Source organism: Vipera berus, assembly GCF_964194415.1.
Source record: "Vipera berus genome assembly, chromosome: 1".
NCBI lineage: Eukaryota > Metazoa > Chordata > Lepidosauria > Squamata > Viperidae > Vipera > Vipera berus.
The window spans coordinates 208,284,528-208,304,922 of NC_138202.1; the positions used below are offsets into that span (position 1 = coordinate 208,284,528).

Here is a 20,395-nt window from a genome sequence, read left to right on the forward strand (position 1 = left end):
GTAAAATTAATCTCTTAATCCTTGTAGATTAAACCTGTTTGTTTAATCAAACTTGCTTGTTGGAATCTTTCAAAATGTTGCGGGGAAGAGTTCAGGTTTTTAGGGTTGCTGTGGGTTGATGAAGCCACTGCAAAGCTGAAGGCACATATTTTATCCCTTAAACATCTGATCACCTGAAACCAGTTTCAAAAATATAAACTCTTGTGTGGGAGGCTTCTGGTGTGATGCGTGTAACATTAGGTCATCACATCTATCACACTGCCCATTCTTGTAGTAGTAAATCCTGATTTATGCTCTATCACCCTGTACTAAAGTATTTTTAAATGATTCTGTAGAACAGTTTAGCATTCATAAAAGATCCCTTCTGCCCCCCCCCAACTATGAGTCTCATTATTGCTTTTAGTTGCCTATTAATGCTTGCATGCTGTATCTTTTTAGTACAAATAGTGATGCACAATTTGCTTTTTTTCTCCTCTTCTCTCCCCAGGACATGGAACAGAACCTGAAACAAATTGGTCTGCAGAGATGGCAGGAGAAGAACAATCCAGAAGTACAACAGAAAGCAAAGGTTCAGTTTATATCTATCTTATCTATCTATCTTATCTATATATAATAATAATGCCACCTTTGTATTATATCATTTCAACTGGAATATTAGTATCAGTATTTCTAAACTTAAAAGAATGAAGAACAAGGGGTCTTTTTCCTTCATTTTGCTATAATGGACATCGCAGCAAAATAAAGGATAGAAATCCCTTGTTCTTTGTCCCTTTTACTTAATTTACGTCTTCCCTCTTCCTCAGAGGGAGGAAAGTGATAGTGCATTTTTATGTATTGCTACATTCAATAGCACAAGAGGGATAATCATCTCTCTCTCTCTCTCTCTCTCTCTCTCTCTCTCTCTCTGCACTAACTTATATCCTAGCTATGAATTTACATATTTACATATTTTTGCATTTTATTTTTCAGAGGGGTGTAAAGTTTCAGATTGATCTAACAGACAATGCAGCAGATGAGAAAAACATCCAGGAAGAAAATGAGGTATAATTCTGGACCATAGTTATACAAGTAGTCCTCGACTTATGACCACCATTGAGCCCAAAATTTCTATTGTTAAGACATTTGTTAAGTGAGTTTCACCCCAATTTAGAATAGAATATCTTTATTGTCACTGTGTAACTCACAACGAAATTAAGTAATTTTGAAATTAATTTTACGAGCTTTCTTGCTGCAGTTGTTAAGTGAATCACTATAGTTGATATGTTTGTCACCCAGTTGTTCAGTGAATCTGGATTTCTCATTGACTTTGTTTGTCAAGATCACAAAAAGCGATCACATGATCTTGGGACACAGCAACAGTCATAAATATGAGTCAGTTGCCAAGCATCTGAATTTTGATCATGGAAACTCTGCATAACTGTAATTGCGAAAACAATGATAAGTCTCATTTTTCAGTGCCGTTGTAACTTTGAACGGTCACTAAACAAACCCTTGTAAGTCGAGGACTACTTGTATTGGCAATAAATGATAAGATTGTAAACGACCACCCATTTGTGCATGGAGATTCCCTGCTTATGTAAAGAATATGTGTGTTCCACAATGTTCTCTTTTTTAGAAACTTTGAGGCTATACCAAGTATGGAACTTCCTACCTCATTGTTTGAAAAAGTCTTTAGATATCACAGCTATGGAATGTACCCTGAGCTGGAAAATATACAAGTGGTGCCATCAAAATAGGCTCCCAGTGAGCGCCTGTTACTCGTCCCAGCTTCTGCCAACCTAGCAGTTCGAAAGCACATAAAAATACAAGTAGAAAAATAGGGACCACTACGGTGGGAAGGTAACAGCGTTCCGTGCGCCTTTGGCGTCTAGTCATGCCGGCCACATGACCACGGAGACGTCCTCGGACAAGCGCTGGCTCTTTGGCTTTGAAACGGAGATGAGCACCGGCCCCTAGAGTCGGAAACGACTAGCACACATGTGCGGGGGAACCTTTACCTTTATCTTTATACTGAATCGCTTTGTTCTCGTTTATAGGCGTGAAATTGACACCATTTCTACAGACAAGCTGACACATTAAAAACATAGATAATCAGAGTTATACAGCATTTCAGCTTTGAAGGTGTGCAAAAGTAGTTCCTGTTTGCAATTTCTTAAAGTGATCTTGCCTTTTCCTGCAATCCCAGGAAAAGACATGTATGGTTTACGGAACTACTGCAGACGCTAAGTGCTGGCACATTCTGAAGTACCATTTTGGTTCTGAATCTGAAGCACTGTCTCACCCTTTGTTTATTGAGTGAATTTACTTAAACAAATACACTGAGGGCGTTTTATCTTGAAAGATGGGATTGCTTAAATTCATTTTTCTTACATATAAAGACATCTTCCTCAGCTATATCAGCTGTCAGTATTTTTTCTCTAGATCCAGATTTTCCAATCTTCATTCCTACTAATTTTTATATTGAAGTTAACATCGATATTCCTCTGCCACAATCTCTTATTGCTGCATCTGACTTTTAGGGAAAAAAATATGTTTCGAGAGCTAGATGTTGAAGTTTCCCTCTGGCCAGACTTTTGCTTGACTCCTGGTTCTGCTCTTTATGTGTAGCTTTGTTATAACCTTTAAACATGGCGTTCTCTTTATCGTCTGTCACTAATATCTGTCTTTAGCTCTTTTTAGCAAAGTTCTCCAAGTAAAAGGCTCGCTCTTTCCTCAGATTTGTTTCACTTATTTTTGTTACCAACTGAACACCTGATATTTAATTGTCATTTGAAACATCTCTGCCATAGCAATTATAAGCAAAGCAACCACAACTGATTTATGTTTCAGTACAAATATAAAAAAGCCTTTGTAGTTACTAGGGCTCTGAGGGTAACCAGGAGTCAAAGAAGGAACATTGTGTTGGATTTCAGGAGGATAATATTAATTAATTAGTTTGTTTCTTTGTTTCTTCATTCATTCATTCATTGAAGTTATTTGCTGCCCATCTCACCACAAGGCAACTTTGGGTGGCATAAAACATCCAAAGCAATAAAACTATAACAATAAGAAAACAAAATTATAATTAAAAGAATACAAAATTATAATTAAAAGATGGGAGGGGAAGGAAGCAAAATGCGCAGGGGGGGACGTGGGATCGATTGTTAATCTATATTCATCTTGTCGGCAAATAGATGGGGAAGAAATGGAGGTAGTGACAGATTTTATTTTCCTGGGCTCCAAGATCACTGCAGATGGGGACTGTAGCCAAGAAATTAAAAGACGCTTGCTCCTCGGGAGGAAAGCCATGGCAAATCTAGATAGCACACTAAAAAGCAGAGACATCACCCTGTCAACAAAAGTGCGTATAGTCAAGGCTATGGTCTTCCCAGTTGCAATGTATGGCAGTGAAAGTTGGACCATAAGAAAGGCTGAGCGCCAAAGAATTGAGGCCTTTGAACTGTGGTGCTGGAGAAGACTCCTGCGAGTCCCTTGGACTGCAAGGTGATCAAACCGGTCAGTCCTAGAGGAGATCAACCTTGACTGTTCTTTAGAAGGCCAGATCCTGAAGCTAAAACTCAAATACTTTGGCCACCTAATGAGAAAGAAGGACTCACTGAAGAAGAGCCTCATGCTGGGAAAGGTTGAGGGCAATAGAAGAAGGGGACGACAGAGAATGAGGTGCCTGGATGGAGTCACTGAAGCAGTAGGCATGAGCCTAAATGGACTCCTGAAGATGGTAGAGGACAGGAAGGCCTGGAGGAACATTGTCCATAGGGTCGCGATGGGTTGGACACGACTTCGCAACTAACAACAACATTCATCTTGTCATTTTTCAGTATGAACTACCGTTTCCTTTTTTAGTTTAGGTTGGTGCAGCAGCTTATTAGTTACTTCATAACCTCATGGAGAACATTCTCAGAATATTAAAACCCCCCACAAACATACAATAAAATAAAATATTACTACACAAATCTCTTTAGTTACTTGATATGATACCATAGGTTAGGATAAATAGAGCATCTGTCACACACACAATGTGTAGATTGGCACATATAAAATCCTCAGAGGTTATGATTTCTGTCTTTCTAAAAGAGATTCTCAAATGATTGAGAAAATATGTCAATCCCTCTATGAAATGTCTTCTCGTTAAAATTTGAAGAGAGATTATGTGCTGTTTAAGTGAAATGTCTCTCTGAAAAGCATATAATAGATGATATTCAATAATTCAATTTGTCTGGTTCTGATATTGCAGTGCTGTTGCTTAAAAAAAAAGAATGTGTTAATTTTTCAAAACTGACTTTTTGTGTGTTTGATTTCAGCAGCATGATAAACTTAATGAAACACTGACTTTTGAACACGGAGAAAACCTTAAGAAAAAACTGGCAAACTATGAGGAAGAATTACGGCATTGGAAGATGGGTATGCTTCTTGAAATTATTGGCGTTGCTATCTGTTCAGATAAAACCACTGGGATCTACTCACAGTTAGATTCCAGCAATGCTGGTTTTCAGTACGTGACTGGGGCCCAGTCTTATTTAATTATTTGGGCTCAGTTTGTTTTTGTTTCTTTGAGAACATTTATTTGGCTGTCTACTCGGTCACAACGATTCTAGGCAGCTAACAAACAGTAAAAAATATAAACTAGAAAAAAAAATTAAAAAGATAAAAAACAATAATCCCCCATCCTATTCCTGAGGAATTGGACAGGATCCTTGGGGTGTTGCATCTTGCCATCATCTATATGTTAGATCCATGTCCCTCCTAGTAGGTCCTAGCTACCCAGGAAGTTTTATGTTGACTCAGCCTTCCATCCTTCCGAGGTAGGTAAAATGAGGACCCAGATTGTTGGGGGTAATAAGCTGACTTTGTAATAATGCCGCTTGGGGTGTGTGTGAAAGCCCTAATAAGCAGGCATATACATAGAATGAAGGCTACTGCTAAGCTTGTAAGCCGCCCTGAGTCTTCGGAGAAGGGCGGGATATAAATGGAATTAAAATAAAAATAAAAAATAAAAATATGTAGCAGGTTTCAAGCAGTGGCAAATAGGTCTTTGCAGGAAGGTGAGATTCCTCTGGCCTTGAAGGATGTTGTGGTCTGTCTGTTCCTTAAGAAGCCATTGCTGGACCCAGCCGTATTGACCAATTTTCTGGGGAGGGTTGCTGGGAAGGTGATTGGCCTGGTGGTTACCTTAAAAGCCCTGCATTCTCTGGAACCAGGTTACTGACGGTTTCTGCCTCCATTCCTATGTTTTGGGTTCCCTTAGTGAAGAAAAAAAAAGTCATCTAACACAGAGGTCCCCAACCTTTTGAGCACCAGGGACCGGTTCCGTGGAGAGAAGTTTTTTCCATGGACCGGAGGGGATTTGGTTTCGTGTATTGCCTGCATCCCGCAGATGAGGCTTCGCTTGTTTGCGTGGACCGGTTTCTGGCATGCCGCAGCCCAGTGCCAGTCCACGGACCGGGGGTTGGGGACCCCTGATCTAAAAGATCTTAGAAAGTATGCTTTGCCTATCGTGATGCCTGTCCTTTGGAACAACTCCACCTCTAGAGCTATGGAGAATCCTAACTTTACTTGGCTTTTGGAAGGTTATGAAGACCTGGCTCTTTCCTCAGGTACCAAGGCTCAGATGTTAATTTATTGAAGTTTTGTGTATATTATAGGCTGTAGGGGAAACTGTTATTTTTTATAGGGGCTGCAACTTAAGTTTTGTTTGTGTTTCTAATACTAATTTCTGTTAGGCTTGCTAGCCAGTTTCTCTGGACAGATGGACAGATGTAGACATTTCATTAATCTGTCAGTCAATAATCATGTTCTTGTTATCAAATAGTTGCATTTCTCCATATCAAATCTCTGTTTTATAATAAATATACATTTTTGAGAACTCTCACTTTCCTGTTGTAGAATGTCCACCTCTGTGTTGGTCATATAGGAACTGCAATCTGCATCTGATAGTGTTTTGAGAAATTTAATACTGATTACTTAGCCCATAACAATAATGGCTTTTAAACAAAATTTTATCATAAGACTGCTGCAAAAAAAATTACCTCCTAGATGAAATACAGGTAGTCCTCAACTTATGACCACAATTGAGCGTGTTTATGTTGCTAAGTGAGACCTTTGCTAAGTGAGTTTTGCTCCATTTTACAACCTTTCTTGCCACAGCTGTTAAGTGAATCACTGCCGTTAAGTTAATAACACAGCTGTTAAATGAATCCGGCTTCGCCATGGACTCTGCTTGTCAGAAGGTCCCAAAAGGTGATCACATGACCCCGGGACACTGCAACCATTGTAAAAGTGAGTCAGTTGCTAACAATCTGAATTTGGATCATGTGACCATGGGATGCTGCAACGGTCATAAATGTGAAAAATGGTCATAAGTCACTTTTAGTGCCATTATAACTTTGAATGGCCATTAAACGAACTGTTGTAAGTCAAGGATTACCTGGAGATAATTGCATGAATAAGCTATAATTAGCATCAATATTATATCCTTTCTGAAAAAATAATAAAAGATTTCTCTCTCTCCTTAGAAGCGGACAATGAAGATGTGATAAATGACAGAAAACACTGGCAACTCTCAACTCCACAGACACTGCTGAATGTCTTAGAAAATGTAGATGCCACATCTGTATGGAATACTATGGATGAAGGTGACCTTTTTGAAATACTTTGCTTTGTCTTAAATAAAATTTGTTTGCTATATCTTAAGAAATGAAATGCAGTGGACCTTAGGTTTCCATTCTGATCTGAACTATTATTTCAGTAGTTTTCAAGATGTAAGAGTTGTGGTGGCACAGTACCACTGCATGCATGCAGTATTGCAGGCTAACTCTGCCGACTGCCAGCAGCTTGATCCTGGCAGGGCTCAAGGTTGACTCAGCCTTCCATCCTTCTGAGGTCAGTAAAATGGGGAGCCAGATTGTTGGGGGGCAATATGCCGACTCTGTAAACTGCTCAGAGAGTAAAGCACTGTGAAGCGGTATATAAGTCTTAGGTGCTTTTCTATAAAGTAAGGCATCCTTTAAAAAAGATACCAACAACTTGTTCATTGTGTTTCCTGATTATTCCCAACTCAATATGTTTGCTTTTTAAATTCTATTGCTTCAAAAATATAACCCAATTTTTTATTACATCATATTCAGCCCACTTTATAGTCAAACTAAAGCACAAAAGCAGTCAATACAGTCTTAACACTGATACAAACTAATTTAGGAAAAATAGTTTGATAATACCTGTGATAGAGTACCCATGAGAACAAGCGTAGAAGTATGAAATCTGTCACTCAGTGATAAAAGTATCCTTTTTTCACGGGCCAAGAGGAGAAATAAAACAAATAAAAGTATCCTACTTTTCCACGGGCACCGTTGCTCTCCCAAACATCCATTACAAAGATTTGTGGAATTCTGACGAACGATATGGAAAGGCTGACTAAGAGCTCCAGTGAGAGATAAAATGATTCCAGGTTGTTCTACCAGGCAGAATATTTCTAGGATTGAAATAGAATTTATAGTCTTCAACATTCTAGATAGGACTCCTCTTTGAGAGCCCTCCTCCTGGTGCAAGGAGACACAAAATGCCTGACTTGAAGTAGTAGTACTTCCGTCTCCAGTGTTGCTGTGCATTATTCTGCATGTGGTTTCTTGAACTATCAGTGTGGTTCTGCACAGCCTAGAGCAGGACTTTTCAACCTTTTCACCCATTGTACCACTTTTAGGATATGGCAACATCCGAGTACCACCAGTCGCCTAGCAAGGTGTTAAAAACCTGATCACCAAAAAAAAGGAAAAAAGTGATGAAGTACAGGTAGTCCTCAACTTACAAAAGTTTGCTTAGTGACTGTTCTGAGTTACAATGGCACTGAAAAAATGAATCAGTTGCCAAGCATCTGAATGTAAATCACAAGACCCTGGAGATGCTGCAACATTCCAGCTGATCGGCACTTCTTCTGGGCTCAGAAGCGCCAGGATCAGCACCGAGCTCCAGCTGGAGCCTGGCGCTGATCCTGGCGCTTCCGCTGAGCCCTGACAGCCCTGCAGCTCCAGCCATCTCACGTGGTGCTGCCACCGGTTCAGCTCATTCCCCTCCCCCGCTACCACTTTTCTAGGATGGTCACGTACCACCTGCCAGGTTTCAATGTACCACAAGTGGTACCCGTACAACTGGCTGAAAAGCCCTGGCCTAGATAATTGGTTTTGTCTCATCAACAAATTAATGTTCACTACAAGTAATTATCACTTAATTACTTGAGCCCAGAATTTTTCGTTGTAAGTCCGTGCAGTCATTAAGCAGGTCATCATGTGAGCAGACTCAGTTTTATGTCTTGTTTTTACAGTGGTCACAAAGCAAATCACTGTAGCCTTTAAAGGAATCACATAGTGAAGTAAACCACTTGTTCGTTCAGCAGATCCAGCAAAACATTGCAAGTTAGTCAGATGACTGCAGGACACAGCACAACCTGTCATAAATACAAGCTGGCTGCCAAGCATCCGAAATGCGATCACGTGACCATAAAGGGGGGGTGTGTGTGACAGTTATAACTTCAAGGTTGGATCATAAGTAATTTTGAATCTGTCATCTGGACTACATATCCTACGCGAAGGACTCTTGGCAAGGGATGAGCTGCACCTCACGAAAACAGGGGAAAATGTACTTGGAAAAAGAGTGGCCCAACTCATCAGGAGGGCTTTAAGCTAAAATGGAGGGGGTGTGTGTGACCAATCTTCAGAATCTATAGAACCCCAAACCAATCATAACATAAGTGATCAATTGTTAAGTTAGGACGTGTAATCTTCATTGAAGGATAATTCAGTAGTTTTCAGGATTGAAAAAAGGGAGAGATGGAAAAAAATGGAAATGGATCACAAAGAGGATCAAATCTATATTAATATTTTTTTTTTCAAAATACAGGTAGTCCTTGACTTATGACCACAACTGAGCCCAAAATTTCTGTTGCTAAGCAAGACAGTTGTTAAGTGAATTCTACCCCATTTTTATGACCATACTTCTGACAATTGTTAAGTAAATCACTGCAGTTAAGTTAGTAACATGGTTGTAAAGTGAATCTGGCTACCCCATTGACTTTGCTTGTGATCATGTGACACTGGAACACTGCAACCATCATAAAGTATTTGCCAGTTGCTAAGCGTCCTACTTTTTATCACATGACCACAGGGATGCTGTAATGATTTAAGTGTGAAAATCGTCATAAGTAACTTTTTTTCAGTGAAGTATACCTGTCAAGGATTACCTGTATAAGGAAGGTAACTTTTTTCCCCCTCAGCTGGCCAGGTAAATGAAATACAATCTGAGTTCCCTGAAACTAGGAAAAAATGGAGCCCCAAGTTACCAAGTACTCTAATGAATATGTTAGCAGAAGCAGAATGTACCAGTGACACCTTGTGCCAAACTGAAGAACATAGTAAGTTGTTTTTTTTGCATCTTTTATTATTTGAAGTTAATGATTTTTTTATTTAACAATTAATGCAATAAGTAAGGATATCTCTGCATAACAGGTTAAACTAGACTAAAACTAGAGTGGCATCTAAGATTTGGATCCACTGGTGTCCATGTACAGGTGGAAAAGTGGAATAGATACTTCTTCCATTATTTCCTCACTTCCCCAATTTCTGCTGCAGTGTCCTAGGCTAGGGACTGTGTAGAATATATTTGGAATATTCCAAGAAGGAAAGAGGAAGTTGTGCACAGGGAAGTAAATGTGCATGCCCTCATCATAAGAGAGGTCATTCTAAGAGGATAAGAGGAATAAATATTAAAAAAATAATTAAAAATATGACAGAAATATATCTAAATACTGTAAAAGTAATTTCTAAATGTTATGTGCATGCAAAAATTATAAGTCACATTAAAAATGAAATCAAAATCATTTGCCTGCTTATAAGCAACAAGGTAAATGATAAACGTTGCGAAGTATAACAATAATATACCCCACACACACATTCTCTCTCTCTCACTATACACACACACACACACACACATATATATATATATATACACACATACATACACATACACATAAGTATGTATGTACACACAATTATATTAATTACAATGATGATGTAACTTTAAACCAGCAATATTTACTTGAGTTTTTACATGAGGTGGCAGCCTTATTTTCTTATACATTTTTGCATTCTGTTAGAATGATCAATTCTTTATAATGGGATTTTTTTAATATATGAAAGAGAGTGAATCACCAATCATTAGGCCATATAATTAATTTACTTTAAAACATTCACTTTAGAGAAAAGACATTTTGTTGATAACATCCTTTTAATTTTTCATCTCACTTTTTCTGGGAGTTAAGTTCCATGGAGGCTATTGATGCTTGTTTCTAAGTAATTAGAATTTAGTAATTACTAAATGGAATAAATGGACGAATCATTAAAACTGGTTAGGAATTTCAGACTCTTATGTAACCAATGAGCAACACAGTCAGTTTCACAATTTAGAAGCTAATGTGTATACTGTGTTGACAAACAATTTTAATAGTTTACTAAATACAGCTTAGATAGATGTTGAAACATTAACTCAAATATGAATATATCAAATATTTTCCCAAGAGTTAAAAGCTAAGACCTTTTGTTTAGGAACAAGTTTTAATTAAGACTGAGCAGAGTCAGTCCTGACAGGTCAGCAATTGAAATATTACATTCAAAGTTAAAAGATAAACCTGTCAATTTACACATAAATTGGATTCACTTGGCAACTTAAGCCATAATGTTTGGTTTTAAGTGAGCTCTGCCACTGTAGCTTGCAAATTATATAAACCATGATTTATTGTTTAGTCAGTTGTGGGATATTCAACAAATCAAATTTAAGCACATAGTACTTTAGCAAAGCAAGAATCAGATGAAATAAGGAATACATTTATATAAAATTAGTATAGACTTCTGAATATGAAAGCAGTCTTCCATCTTACTCTAGAACTTTTATTTTTAATACAGTATATTTTTAGTATTAGTTCAAGCTATCTTGGTACATTTCATGAAATGGTACATGAAACTTGGTATATGAAATCACTATGAAATGAAAATACTGTTCTTTCAGAAGAAACAATAAATCACGAGATTCCAGAATCTATTAAAGATGCTCCAGAAGTTAATTTGGCTGCTAACCCAGATGAAAGTAAACTTGATCCAAGATCTGATGATGATGATGATACGTAAGTTATTACAACAACTGGATGTATAACTTAGTCCTTTGAAAAGCTGTTCATACTACCTTTTGTTCAGCACACATTTTTTAACTAATAGCCTCGATTTTAATATCTGTACAAGTATACAAAAGCTGAGAATGACAATCACATCAAATACATGTATTGAGACAAAACAATAAATTAAAATACCGCCAATCAGAAACAAGTTTGTTCTGCATGTCTAAAAAGTAATGGAGAGTCTTTCAGCCCACCCACAACTGAACTCATGTTTTATTATAAGTTTAAGTGATGATGAATGAATTGATGCTTGAATCAATATGAGTGATTAGTAAGCTGTTGTGATGGGTTAAATTTTGCAGTTATCTAATCAATTCCCAATTGCAGCATTCAAAATTAATTGTATGAATGGGCTTATAAAACATTACACCGCACATAGATAATTCATCTAGATAATAAATTCCACTAAGATAACAAGGAGCTTGCATGCCCATTGTTGAGTTTATTAGCTGGCTGGAATTGTGTGGAGCTATGAATTTGCATAACTAAAGGCCCTCACAGTGACACTGTATCACTCTAGTTTTCTATATACAATGGATTCAAATATATACACCAATAATAGACTGCTATAGAGACATGATATTGTTTATTTAATGGATCTATAAGAGCACGTCTTTGTATAAATATCATTTTGACCATTCTGCCCAAATCATAATCCTTTCAGATTCTGCATTCAACAAAGCCTGTTATATAGATGTTATGTACTAGATGTACCATCTAGTACTCAGAAGTGCTACCCTATTTGTAAACATAGCGTTTTGATAATTTAATAAAAACATAACACTATTTTTTTGTCTTGTCCAGAAACTTTGAAGAATCTGAAGATGAACTGAGAGATGAGCTAGTGGAATCTTTAGAAAATGTGGTAACATCTCTAGAGGAGGAAATTTCAAAAAGTCCAGTTGAATTGGCAAACATGGAAGAACAAAAACAATCTACAGACGATAGCAAACTTAGCAAATCTAATGACAGTTTGGAAGATAATAATGACTTGACTGGAGAAAAACAAAGTGCAATCAGTTAACACATTCTTGGGTAATAAATACTTAAGAATTAATAATAACCAATTGTATACATGTTAAGGCCAGAGTTTAGAAAGTGGGTGCTTAATATTTTCATTATAAATTTTACACAGTAGCCTAGTATACCAAAGTAAATATCTCTAGAGCTGGAATTCTTCTCTCTCTTGGTTTGTATATATCTCTTTGCCATTAATAAACTGTCAATGTAGATACTTTCAAGGATGCACCTCAATAATCAAATTTATAACGCCAGTAAATATAGAGCTTCACTACTCATCACCATGTTTCATTTTTTGGATGAAAACAGATCTTAACTTAATCTAGATCTAATTCTCAATAAAATGGTAAACCTGGATCTGGGCTGGACTAATTCTGTCGGTGAGGGAGCTTAAGTATTTGAATTCTCTAATAGGGGAAATATATCTCAGTATGACAGCAAAAGTTAAGATTATTTTAATCTAACTTCATTGAATGTACTAATTTTGAGTGGGGAATTCAGTTCTATGTGCCTCAGCAATCCTTTCAAAGAAAAAAAACACAAATTCATATATAAATTGATTTTTCTGAGGTCATTATCATATATGCTATCTAACAACTTCAGATAATGTTCAATTTGGATGGTTTCAGAGGACACATTTTTCAATAAACATTTTGATTGTTGATCTGTAATGAAAACTTTTAGGCATTCAATCTTGGATGAATTACCGTATATAGATTTTAGTTAAAAGAATAGATTATGGGAAGAAGTAAAATGATGAAATAGATGTAAGTCTTTATACAATTAATTCATTAAAAATATATGCTCAATGCTATTATGACAAGAATTAGGTAATCACTACTGAACATTGGATATTTTGTGATAATTTTTGGAAGATAAGTGGGACCTTAAATACTATCTGACATTATAAAATAAAAATCTCTCAAAGAAATGTGCTCTATCAGGATATCTTCAGTATTTAAAAATTAAAATCTTTATTACATTATAGAAATGTAGAACATGTATAATTTATAGTGCCATAATAACTCAAGTATGTCATATATTTATAAGCAAAATATTTTATTTAAATAGCTGCTCTACAGATAATAGGAACGTTTCCTCAAATTCTTGATCAGCAAACCTCTTCACAGATTCACGAGCACTCTGTCTGATCTGCAACTTTTTGGCAGGAGATAATGAAAAGATATGAGCCATGGAGTCTGCATAGCCATCTTCATCTTCTGCTAGAAATCCAGTAATATTTCTTTCATAGGGTACCACAATATCTAATTTTGGACCTCCAGAATTGTGAGCAAGAATAATTGTGCCAGCAGCCATACATTCAACAATTCCTATAAAAGACATAGAACAGATTGCTGTTAATACTGTGGTTCTTTCATTATTTCTTAATCAAGAATTCCATTCTCTACTGCAATTTTGCATAGAAAAGGCACAATTTAGACTCTTCTCTTTTCTGATTTTAAAGTAGCACATGTCCCTCTTGCACCAGAAAAGTGGTGCAAATTTGAAAACAGCCAGGTAAAGAATGCTTTCTAAAAAGGAGTCATCAGAGTACATTTCTGCTTGTCCTAAGATTCAAGTCCTGATCCTGCAGTCACAAAATCCAATTACTCAGAGGAAATTTAAAGATGTGGTCTCCTTGACTGGCAGCTCTTGCTTCAACAGTAAGGGGAGACCATGGGCAAAAGAAGCTTTATCCAGCTTTGGCTGGTGCAACATTTACAGTCCTATCTGAAGAACAATGCCTTGGCAACCGTAACTCCTGCACTCTGTACCAGGCTACCTTTGAAGACAACCCAGAAGCTACAAGTGATACAGAATGTACTGCAGTATCTAGATTGAGTAGAAAAACGTGGTAGAGCAGAGTGACACTATTTTGAGGTCCTACTATTGGTTGCTAATAAGCCTGAGTTCAATTCAAATGTATTGGATGTACTCTTATATTTATTTTTTATTTTTATTTTATTTTATTTAGATTTATATACTGCCCTTTCCCGAAGGACTCAGGGCGGTTTACAGGGCATTTAAAAAACAGTCAATACAAACGTTAAAACAAATTAAAAGAGATTAAATAGAACCCTGAGAAAATTAAAACCCAGTTAAAATTAAAATTAAAATATTCTTAGCCTCGGCCAGAGAGCTCGAAGAGCCAGATCTTCAGGTCCCGGCGGAATGAACGGAGGTTGGGGGCAGTCCTAAGCTCCGCAGGCAGCTGGTTCCACAGGGCAGGCGCACCCACTGAGAAGGCCCTATCCCTGGGTGTCGTCCGCCGGCAATCTCTTACCGGTGGCACCCTGAGGAGACCCTCCCTGTGGGAGCGCACTGGACGAAGGGAACTTGATGCTGGCAGCAGGTGTTCCCTCAAATATCCCGGACCCTCGCCATTTAGGGCTTTATAGGTCATCACCAGCACCTTGAATCTCACCCGAAGGGCAACTGGAAGCCAATGCAGCTCGCGGAGTAGAGGTGTTACATGGGAGTATCGGGAGACCCCCATCACTACTCGCGCGGCCGCATTCTGCACCAGTTGAAGCCTCCGGGTGGTCCTCAAGGGCAGCCCCATGTAGAGAGCGTTGCAGTAGTCTAAACGGGAGGTCACAAGCGCATGAGTGACTGTGCGTAGGGCATCTCGGTCCAGGTAGGGTCGCAACTGGCGCACCAGGCGAACCTGGGCAAAAGCCCCCCTGGTCACAGCTCCTATATGGTCTTCAAAAGTGAGCTGCGAATCCAGGACGCCCAAATTGCGAGCCCTATCAACGGGGGGTAACACCTCACCCCCCATCGTTAGAGATGGAATAGTCTGGTTGACCCGAGATGCCGGTATGTACAGCCACTCAGTCTTGGCAGGATTGAAACGAAGCCTGTTTCTCCCCATCCAGACCCGGACCGAACATTGTGTTCATATAATGGATTGATTTAATATTGGTTACCTCTCAGTTTGCACAATTGGGGCAGGCTATAGATACTATTCTTCTGCCAACCTAGCAGTTCGAAAGCACGTAAAAATGCAAGTAGAAAAATAGGGACCACTACGGTGGGAAGGTAACAGCGTTCCGTGCGCCTTTGGCGTCTAGTCATGCCGGCCACATGACCACGGAGACGTCCTCGGACAAGCGCTGGCTCTTCGGCTTTGAAACGGAGATGAGCACCGGCCCCTAGAGTCGGAAACGACTAGCACGCATGTGCGGGGGAACCTTTACCTTTACCTTATAGATACTATTAAATAAATTTCAGAGAAATATTCAATATGTTGCAGCAGACTAGTGTATCTCCTATCAAATATTTCACTGTTATGGGTTTCTGGAACAATTGCCTCTTACTTGTTGATCTCTACGTCTTATTTAAAATTCCTAAGTATTCAGTTTCAGTATTTAAGACAGCTGACAATTTGGCCATGAATATCAAAAATATTAAACAAATTTCAGAGTTAATCACGTATAATGTTTATGACATTATGTGAATCATAAGTATTACTTGCTGCTTTTTAGAACTATGAGTGAACAGAGAAAACCTGAGATAATCACATAAAATCTTGATGAGAATAGAGTATCTGGTTATTAATAGCAAGTATTCATGGCAGTTTATATACAAGGACCATTTTAGGTCAGGCAGTATAGTAAATCGCCATGCCAATTTGAGGTAATATTGAGGAGTATGCCACTTTTTAATGCAAATTCAATCTTAAATTACAAAATCTGTTTTACTAACCAAAATTTTCTAAGAAGCAGTTTATAGAACATACACAAAAATACCTACCAATTCCAAAATGTTCATTCCACATGGTGTGAAGTCCAATAGTAGCATCAGCCAGATGCCTCTTTAGTTCTTCGAATGGAATATTAATTTTGAATTCCACCTTTTCTTCAACGCCTAACTCTAGACAGAGCTTCTTAAGTTCATTTACACGCTGCTCATCTTCTAGGTTACGACAGCCCCCAATCAAAATAAGTTTTGGCAATAGTTGCTGTCCTTCAGTTTTTGCCAACAATTTAGCAAAGGCTCTAATCTGCAGGGAGTGGTCTTTCTCTGGCCTGAATTGGCTTATAGAAACAATTGTTGGTTTTATAATCCTGCTTTCTTCTTGTAGTGGAATATCCAGGAAAGTCTGTACATCACAAGGTGGGTACACAATGCTTGTGCGGTCGCTACACCTCCAGAGGGAAAGAATGTGATTGAGAGTCCATGTAGAATTAACCATGACAGTGTCACTACAAGAACCAACTAACCCATATATGGAAGCAAAAAAGTAATAATATACAAGTTTCATTTTACTTAAAAGGGGATTTTTTGTGATAATGGCTGCATTATTAAATTGTGCGCGCTGATTTCTGACCACGGAAAGCATATCAGTACTGATTGTAGGATAGTGAACATAACATCCTATTCTGCAACCTCCCAGATATTTAAAGAGAGGAAGTGTGAATGCATAACCCATGGAGTCAATGTAAATATCTGGGATACACTTCATAAGAGCTTCCCAGCCAAGAACCAGAGATCCTAAGCTCTGACCTAACAGAGTGAAATATGGATAGCGGGAAGCTTCTACTAAGTAGCGCCTATTCAAGAACACAAACTTCACAGGGTATTTCAGTCTAATGTTGAATCGCCTGTATGCACCTTCAAGAATATTCACAGCTGTAGCACCAGTATCACCTGTGTAGACAACATAGGAGGCATCCTTGTACCTGGAAATAAAAAGTTTTCCTATTAAAATATTTCAGATGCAGGCATTTTGTTTTCTTTTTGGCCAATTTTGAATCTACAGCTTAATGCTATATACTACCTGGATATTTAAAAAGTCACTCCCAAAAGATTTCCCTATCAAGGTCTGGAGAAGCTCCCCCCCCCACCTGCCCAAAAATTAACAAACGAAGGGACCACACAAATGAACTTATGAGTAATCAATCTAAATAGCTCCCAACTGCAAAAATCCCTCTTAGATTGCTATTCTTTTTTATTTACAAATCTTTTAAATGAGGAAATATGATTAATTATACTGTTACACTACCCCCACAGCACAGTTCTATAGTTGGTTTCTTAAGAAGAAATCATATGCTATATCAGCTTCAATCCATTTTAGGGCATCACACAAGTTTTTATTAGGTCCACCTCACAAGAGATAGAGACAGACAAATGTTTTGTATGTGTGTATGTTCTAAATTATATTCCAATCATATATGTTAAAATAAATTCTAAATTAGGTTTCTGACAATGTAAACCTAAGCATGGTTTACTTAGGGTTTTTCCTTAAATGTATTCACTATTATCTAAGAATGGCCCCATGTGATATACTACTACAATGCTCACTGTCATGACCTTTAACTGGGTGAAAAATGGTAATTGCTGCATAAAAGCCACCATGGGACATTGGTGGGTTACAACAGCTTTGAGGGAGATTTCCCATTGTCACTCAAACTTTTGTTTTCAATTTCTACTTCAGTGTATTCAGCATTGGGCCTGGGCACACGAGGCAATGAACCTTGGGCTGGGACAGCAATAGGGCAACCATTTTTGAATCAAGGTACCTCAAATGGGCTAACTTACAGATTGTGTCCAAAATCTGGGACCCATGACTCTCAAGGGAATGAAATTTGGGGAAGTTTTGGCTGTTTCAGTGCTGCTACTGCATGGCTGTTGCGGTCACATGATCTTCATTTTCAATGTTGTGTGACAGTTCCCCAACCAGCTCACAATCCCTTGTTCCCTCTCCCACCCAGTATCAGCCACTTAGCTGCCTGGAAGGGAGGGGATTTCCAATGCTCCCCGCCAGATTCCCACAAGGAACTCAATGGGGAAGTCAGAAGTCACTTTTACATCCACTTTTTTTTTGCCTGCCCTTGGTCATTCTATTTCTCTATTTAGGTAAGGAAATACGTTTGAAACAATGACCCAACGGTGTGAGTTCTCTAGTTAATTATATACATTTGACTCAAAACTGAACTATTCTTCAATATTTTCATCAGTATTCTTCAATATCTTCATCAATGATTTAGACAAGGGGCTAGAAGGGGAACTCATCAAATTTGCAGATGACACCAAGCTGGCAGGAATAGCCAATATTCCAGAAGATAGCCTCCAAATGCAAAAGATACAGTAATACATACAGCTAAGCATGAAAATGTGTTTACTTACTTTTTCTGTAAAGCTCTTAAAGCACACCATAGCACTCTCTCTCCACCACCACCAGCATTACAATATGGATGGAAAAATGCAACTACAAGTGGCCTTTTGCCATCATTCCCTGGAGGCGTTAGCAGATTTCTCTGTCGTTGAAGCCAGAATCGTAAACCACAGAGTAGAAGCAACAGACAGAGAAATAAACTTCCACTTAATATCAAGGCAGGTATAAACAATGAATAGAGCAATCTGGAGAGAAAAAAAAGGGAATGTTGAAATATAGCCTTAACATGTCATACTGAGCTCTGGAAGCAATTCAGAAACTTAGAAAAGATAAACAATGCTTGAAATGGTTGTATTCTTATTAATAACATATATTAATGCTGTCATCTGTTTAAGTAAATCAGCTGTGAGGGCCAAAGTGCAAGAACACCATCCACAGAGCAGAACTTAAATTTTACCAAAAAGGCAGAAAAAGAAAATCAATTTATTTGATCCCCTATTAAGAAATGTGTTTGTTATCTCACCAGTTATCATAAAGGGGTATTCTCTTACACTGATGGAGAAGTAAGAGCAGTGGCAACTCTTTAGCCAGCTTTCAAAACCAGTACATATCCACAGGTCTTGTAGGTTCAGCCATACTGCATAATATATTTTTTTATCAAGAAACCATCTACTGTAATATGTAAGGGCTACCTGTAGAGTTGGAGACTACCGCTTTTATATGTACTCAGCAATGTAGCTGTCACAAAGAATGGGCTTTTCAGGTCTGTGTATATTTAAACAGCATCCACCCAGATGGATTATTATCTCAAAAGGCTGTGAACATACCTAATACTCCCACTTCCTATTTTCCCCACAACATTTTGACAAGTGAGGTGGGCTGTGGAAAAGTAATTGGTCCAGTGTCACCCAGCCAGCTTTCATGCAGAAAGGAGGCCTAGAACTCACAACTTCCTGGTTTTCTGGCCCAGCACCTTCACCGCAACCCCAAAATAAATGGATGATATCGACTTGCTCGCTTGTGTTCGCAATCGGAAAGGATTCGATTTCAAGGCATTCTGTAACAAGGGTATCTGAGAGGTTTATGCAAGACAGGTTGACTGACGATGCAAATCTATCACCGTGATTGCTACTCACTCTTGAATCGAGATCCTCTGTTCTCAATAGCGGGAGCATCCCGGTAAAATGGTACGCATTTCAGTGGGAAAGAGGCAAAAAGCTGATCTGTCAAATTCATACAGTTGAAGAATAATAATAAAAAAGGAGCACGAAGCAACTTGGCGTGCCATTTTGCCTTTCTTTTGAGCAGTAGGTTGCACGTTTTGGCTTAAGCCTCTTTCGCATTAATTTTTAGCTTTTAGAAGAAAAATGCAAAACGCCCTACGACACCTATATATATGCAGCTGGGAGATTTCCCTGTAGTTTCCGCTTCACGATTAAAACGCTGCCTCGGCTGTCTCAGGTCCTTGCATTTGATGGTAGGAATGGAATCTAGCAAGTGAATTGTCAGGTGTCGCGATATATCTGTTACTCTTTAAAAAATATCACAACGGCAACTCTTACCTGAAGAATTGATTGAACCGCGCCATTTTCTGGGAGGAAATCGTAGCCTTCCCGGCCCGGAAGTCCTTGGTCCGCCCGGACGCTCTAGCCATGAAATCACTATTCCCTTCCCAAACGGACTGTGGATGTGGGCGTGGATGTAAATCAGAGGCTGGGGAACTATGGCCCCCTTTATGACTTGTAGACTTCAACTCCCAGAATTCCTAAGCCGGCCATGCCGGCTCAGGAATTCTGGGAGTTGAAGTCCAGAAGTCATAAAAGGGCCATAGTTCCCCACCCCTGGACTGTAAATGAATGTTTCTGATCGTTGATAGCGTTTCAAGCCGAGAGACGAAAACATGTAGACCCGTTTGCCACAACAACTCCAGATTTACAATGTCTGCCTCTTCGTTGTTCAAAAACCTACGTTCCTTTTCCTAAGAGCCAAAAGTCTCCTGCTGTTTCTATGACGAGGAAGAGTGCCATCGCTGGAGGTTG

At 38.5% G+C, this 20,395-nt stretch overlaps 2 protein-coding genes across 2 annotated transcripts in view; one reads left to right on the forward strand and one right to left on the reverse strand.

The window, feature by feature from the left end:
• The window catches only part of NEK5 (NIMA related kinase 5), a 46,327-nt gene extending 33,559 nt beyond the window's left edge, over window positions 1-12,768 (forward strand). The window contains 8 exon segments of the mRNA XM_081346739.1: window positions 488-568; window positions 970-1,044; window positions 1,048-1,068; window positions 4,302-4,401; window positions 6,513-6,632; window positions 9,263-9,400; window positions 11,050-11,164; window positions 12,020-12,768. Of these exon segments, the coding sequence (XP_081202865.1) occupies window positions 488-568; window positions 970-1,044; window positions 1,048-1,068; window positions 4,302-4,401; window positions 6,513-6,632; window positions 9,263-9,400; window positions 11,050-11,164; window positions 12,020-12,239 (870 nt within the window). The 3' untranslated portion in view covers window positions 12,240-12,768.
• A 225-nt stretch (window positions 12,769-12,993) lies between these two features.
• On the reverse strand, window positions 12,994-19,952 carry ALG11 (ALG11 alpha-1,2-mannosyltransferase). The gene is made up of 4 exons (XM_081319164.1): window positions 19,919-19,952; window positions 18,368-18,601; window positions 15,992-16,920; window positions 12,994-13,566 (listed from the first exon to the last, which is right to left on the reverse strand). The coding sequence occupies exons 1-4, from the start codon at window positions 19,942-19,944 to the stop codon at window positions 13,295-13,297; spliced, it is 1,461 nt and encodes a 486-aa protein (XP_081175290.1). The 5' UTR covers window positions 19,945-19,952; the 3' UTR covers window positions 12,994-13,294.
• Window positions 19,953-20,395: the final 443 nt, after the last annotated feature.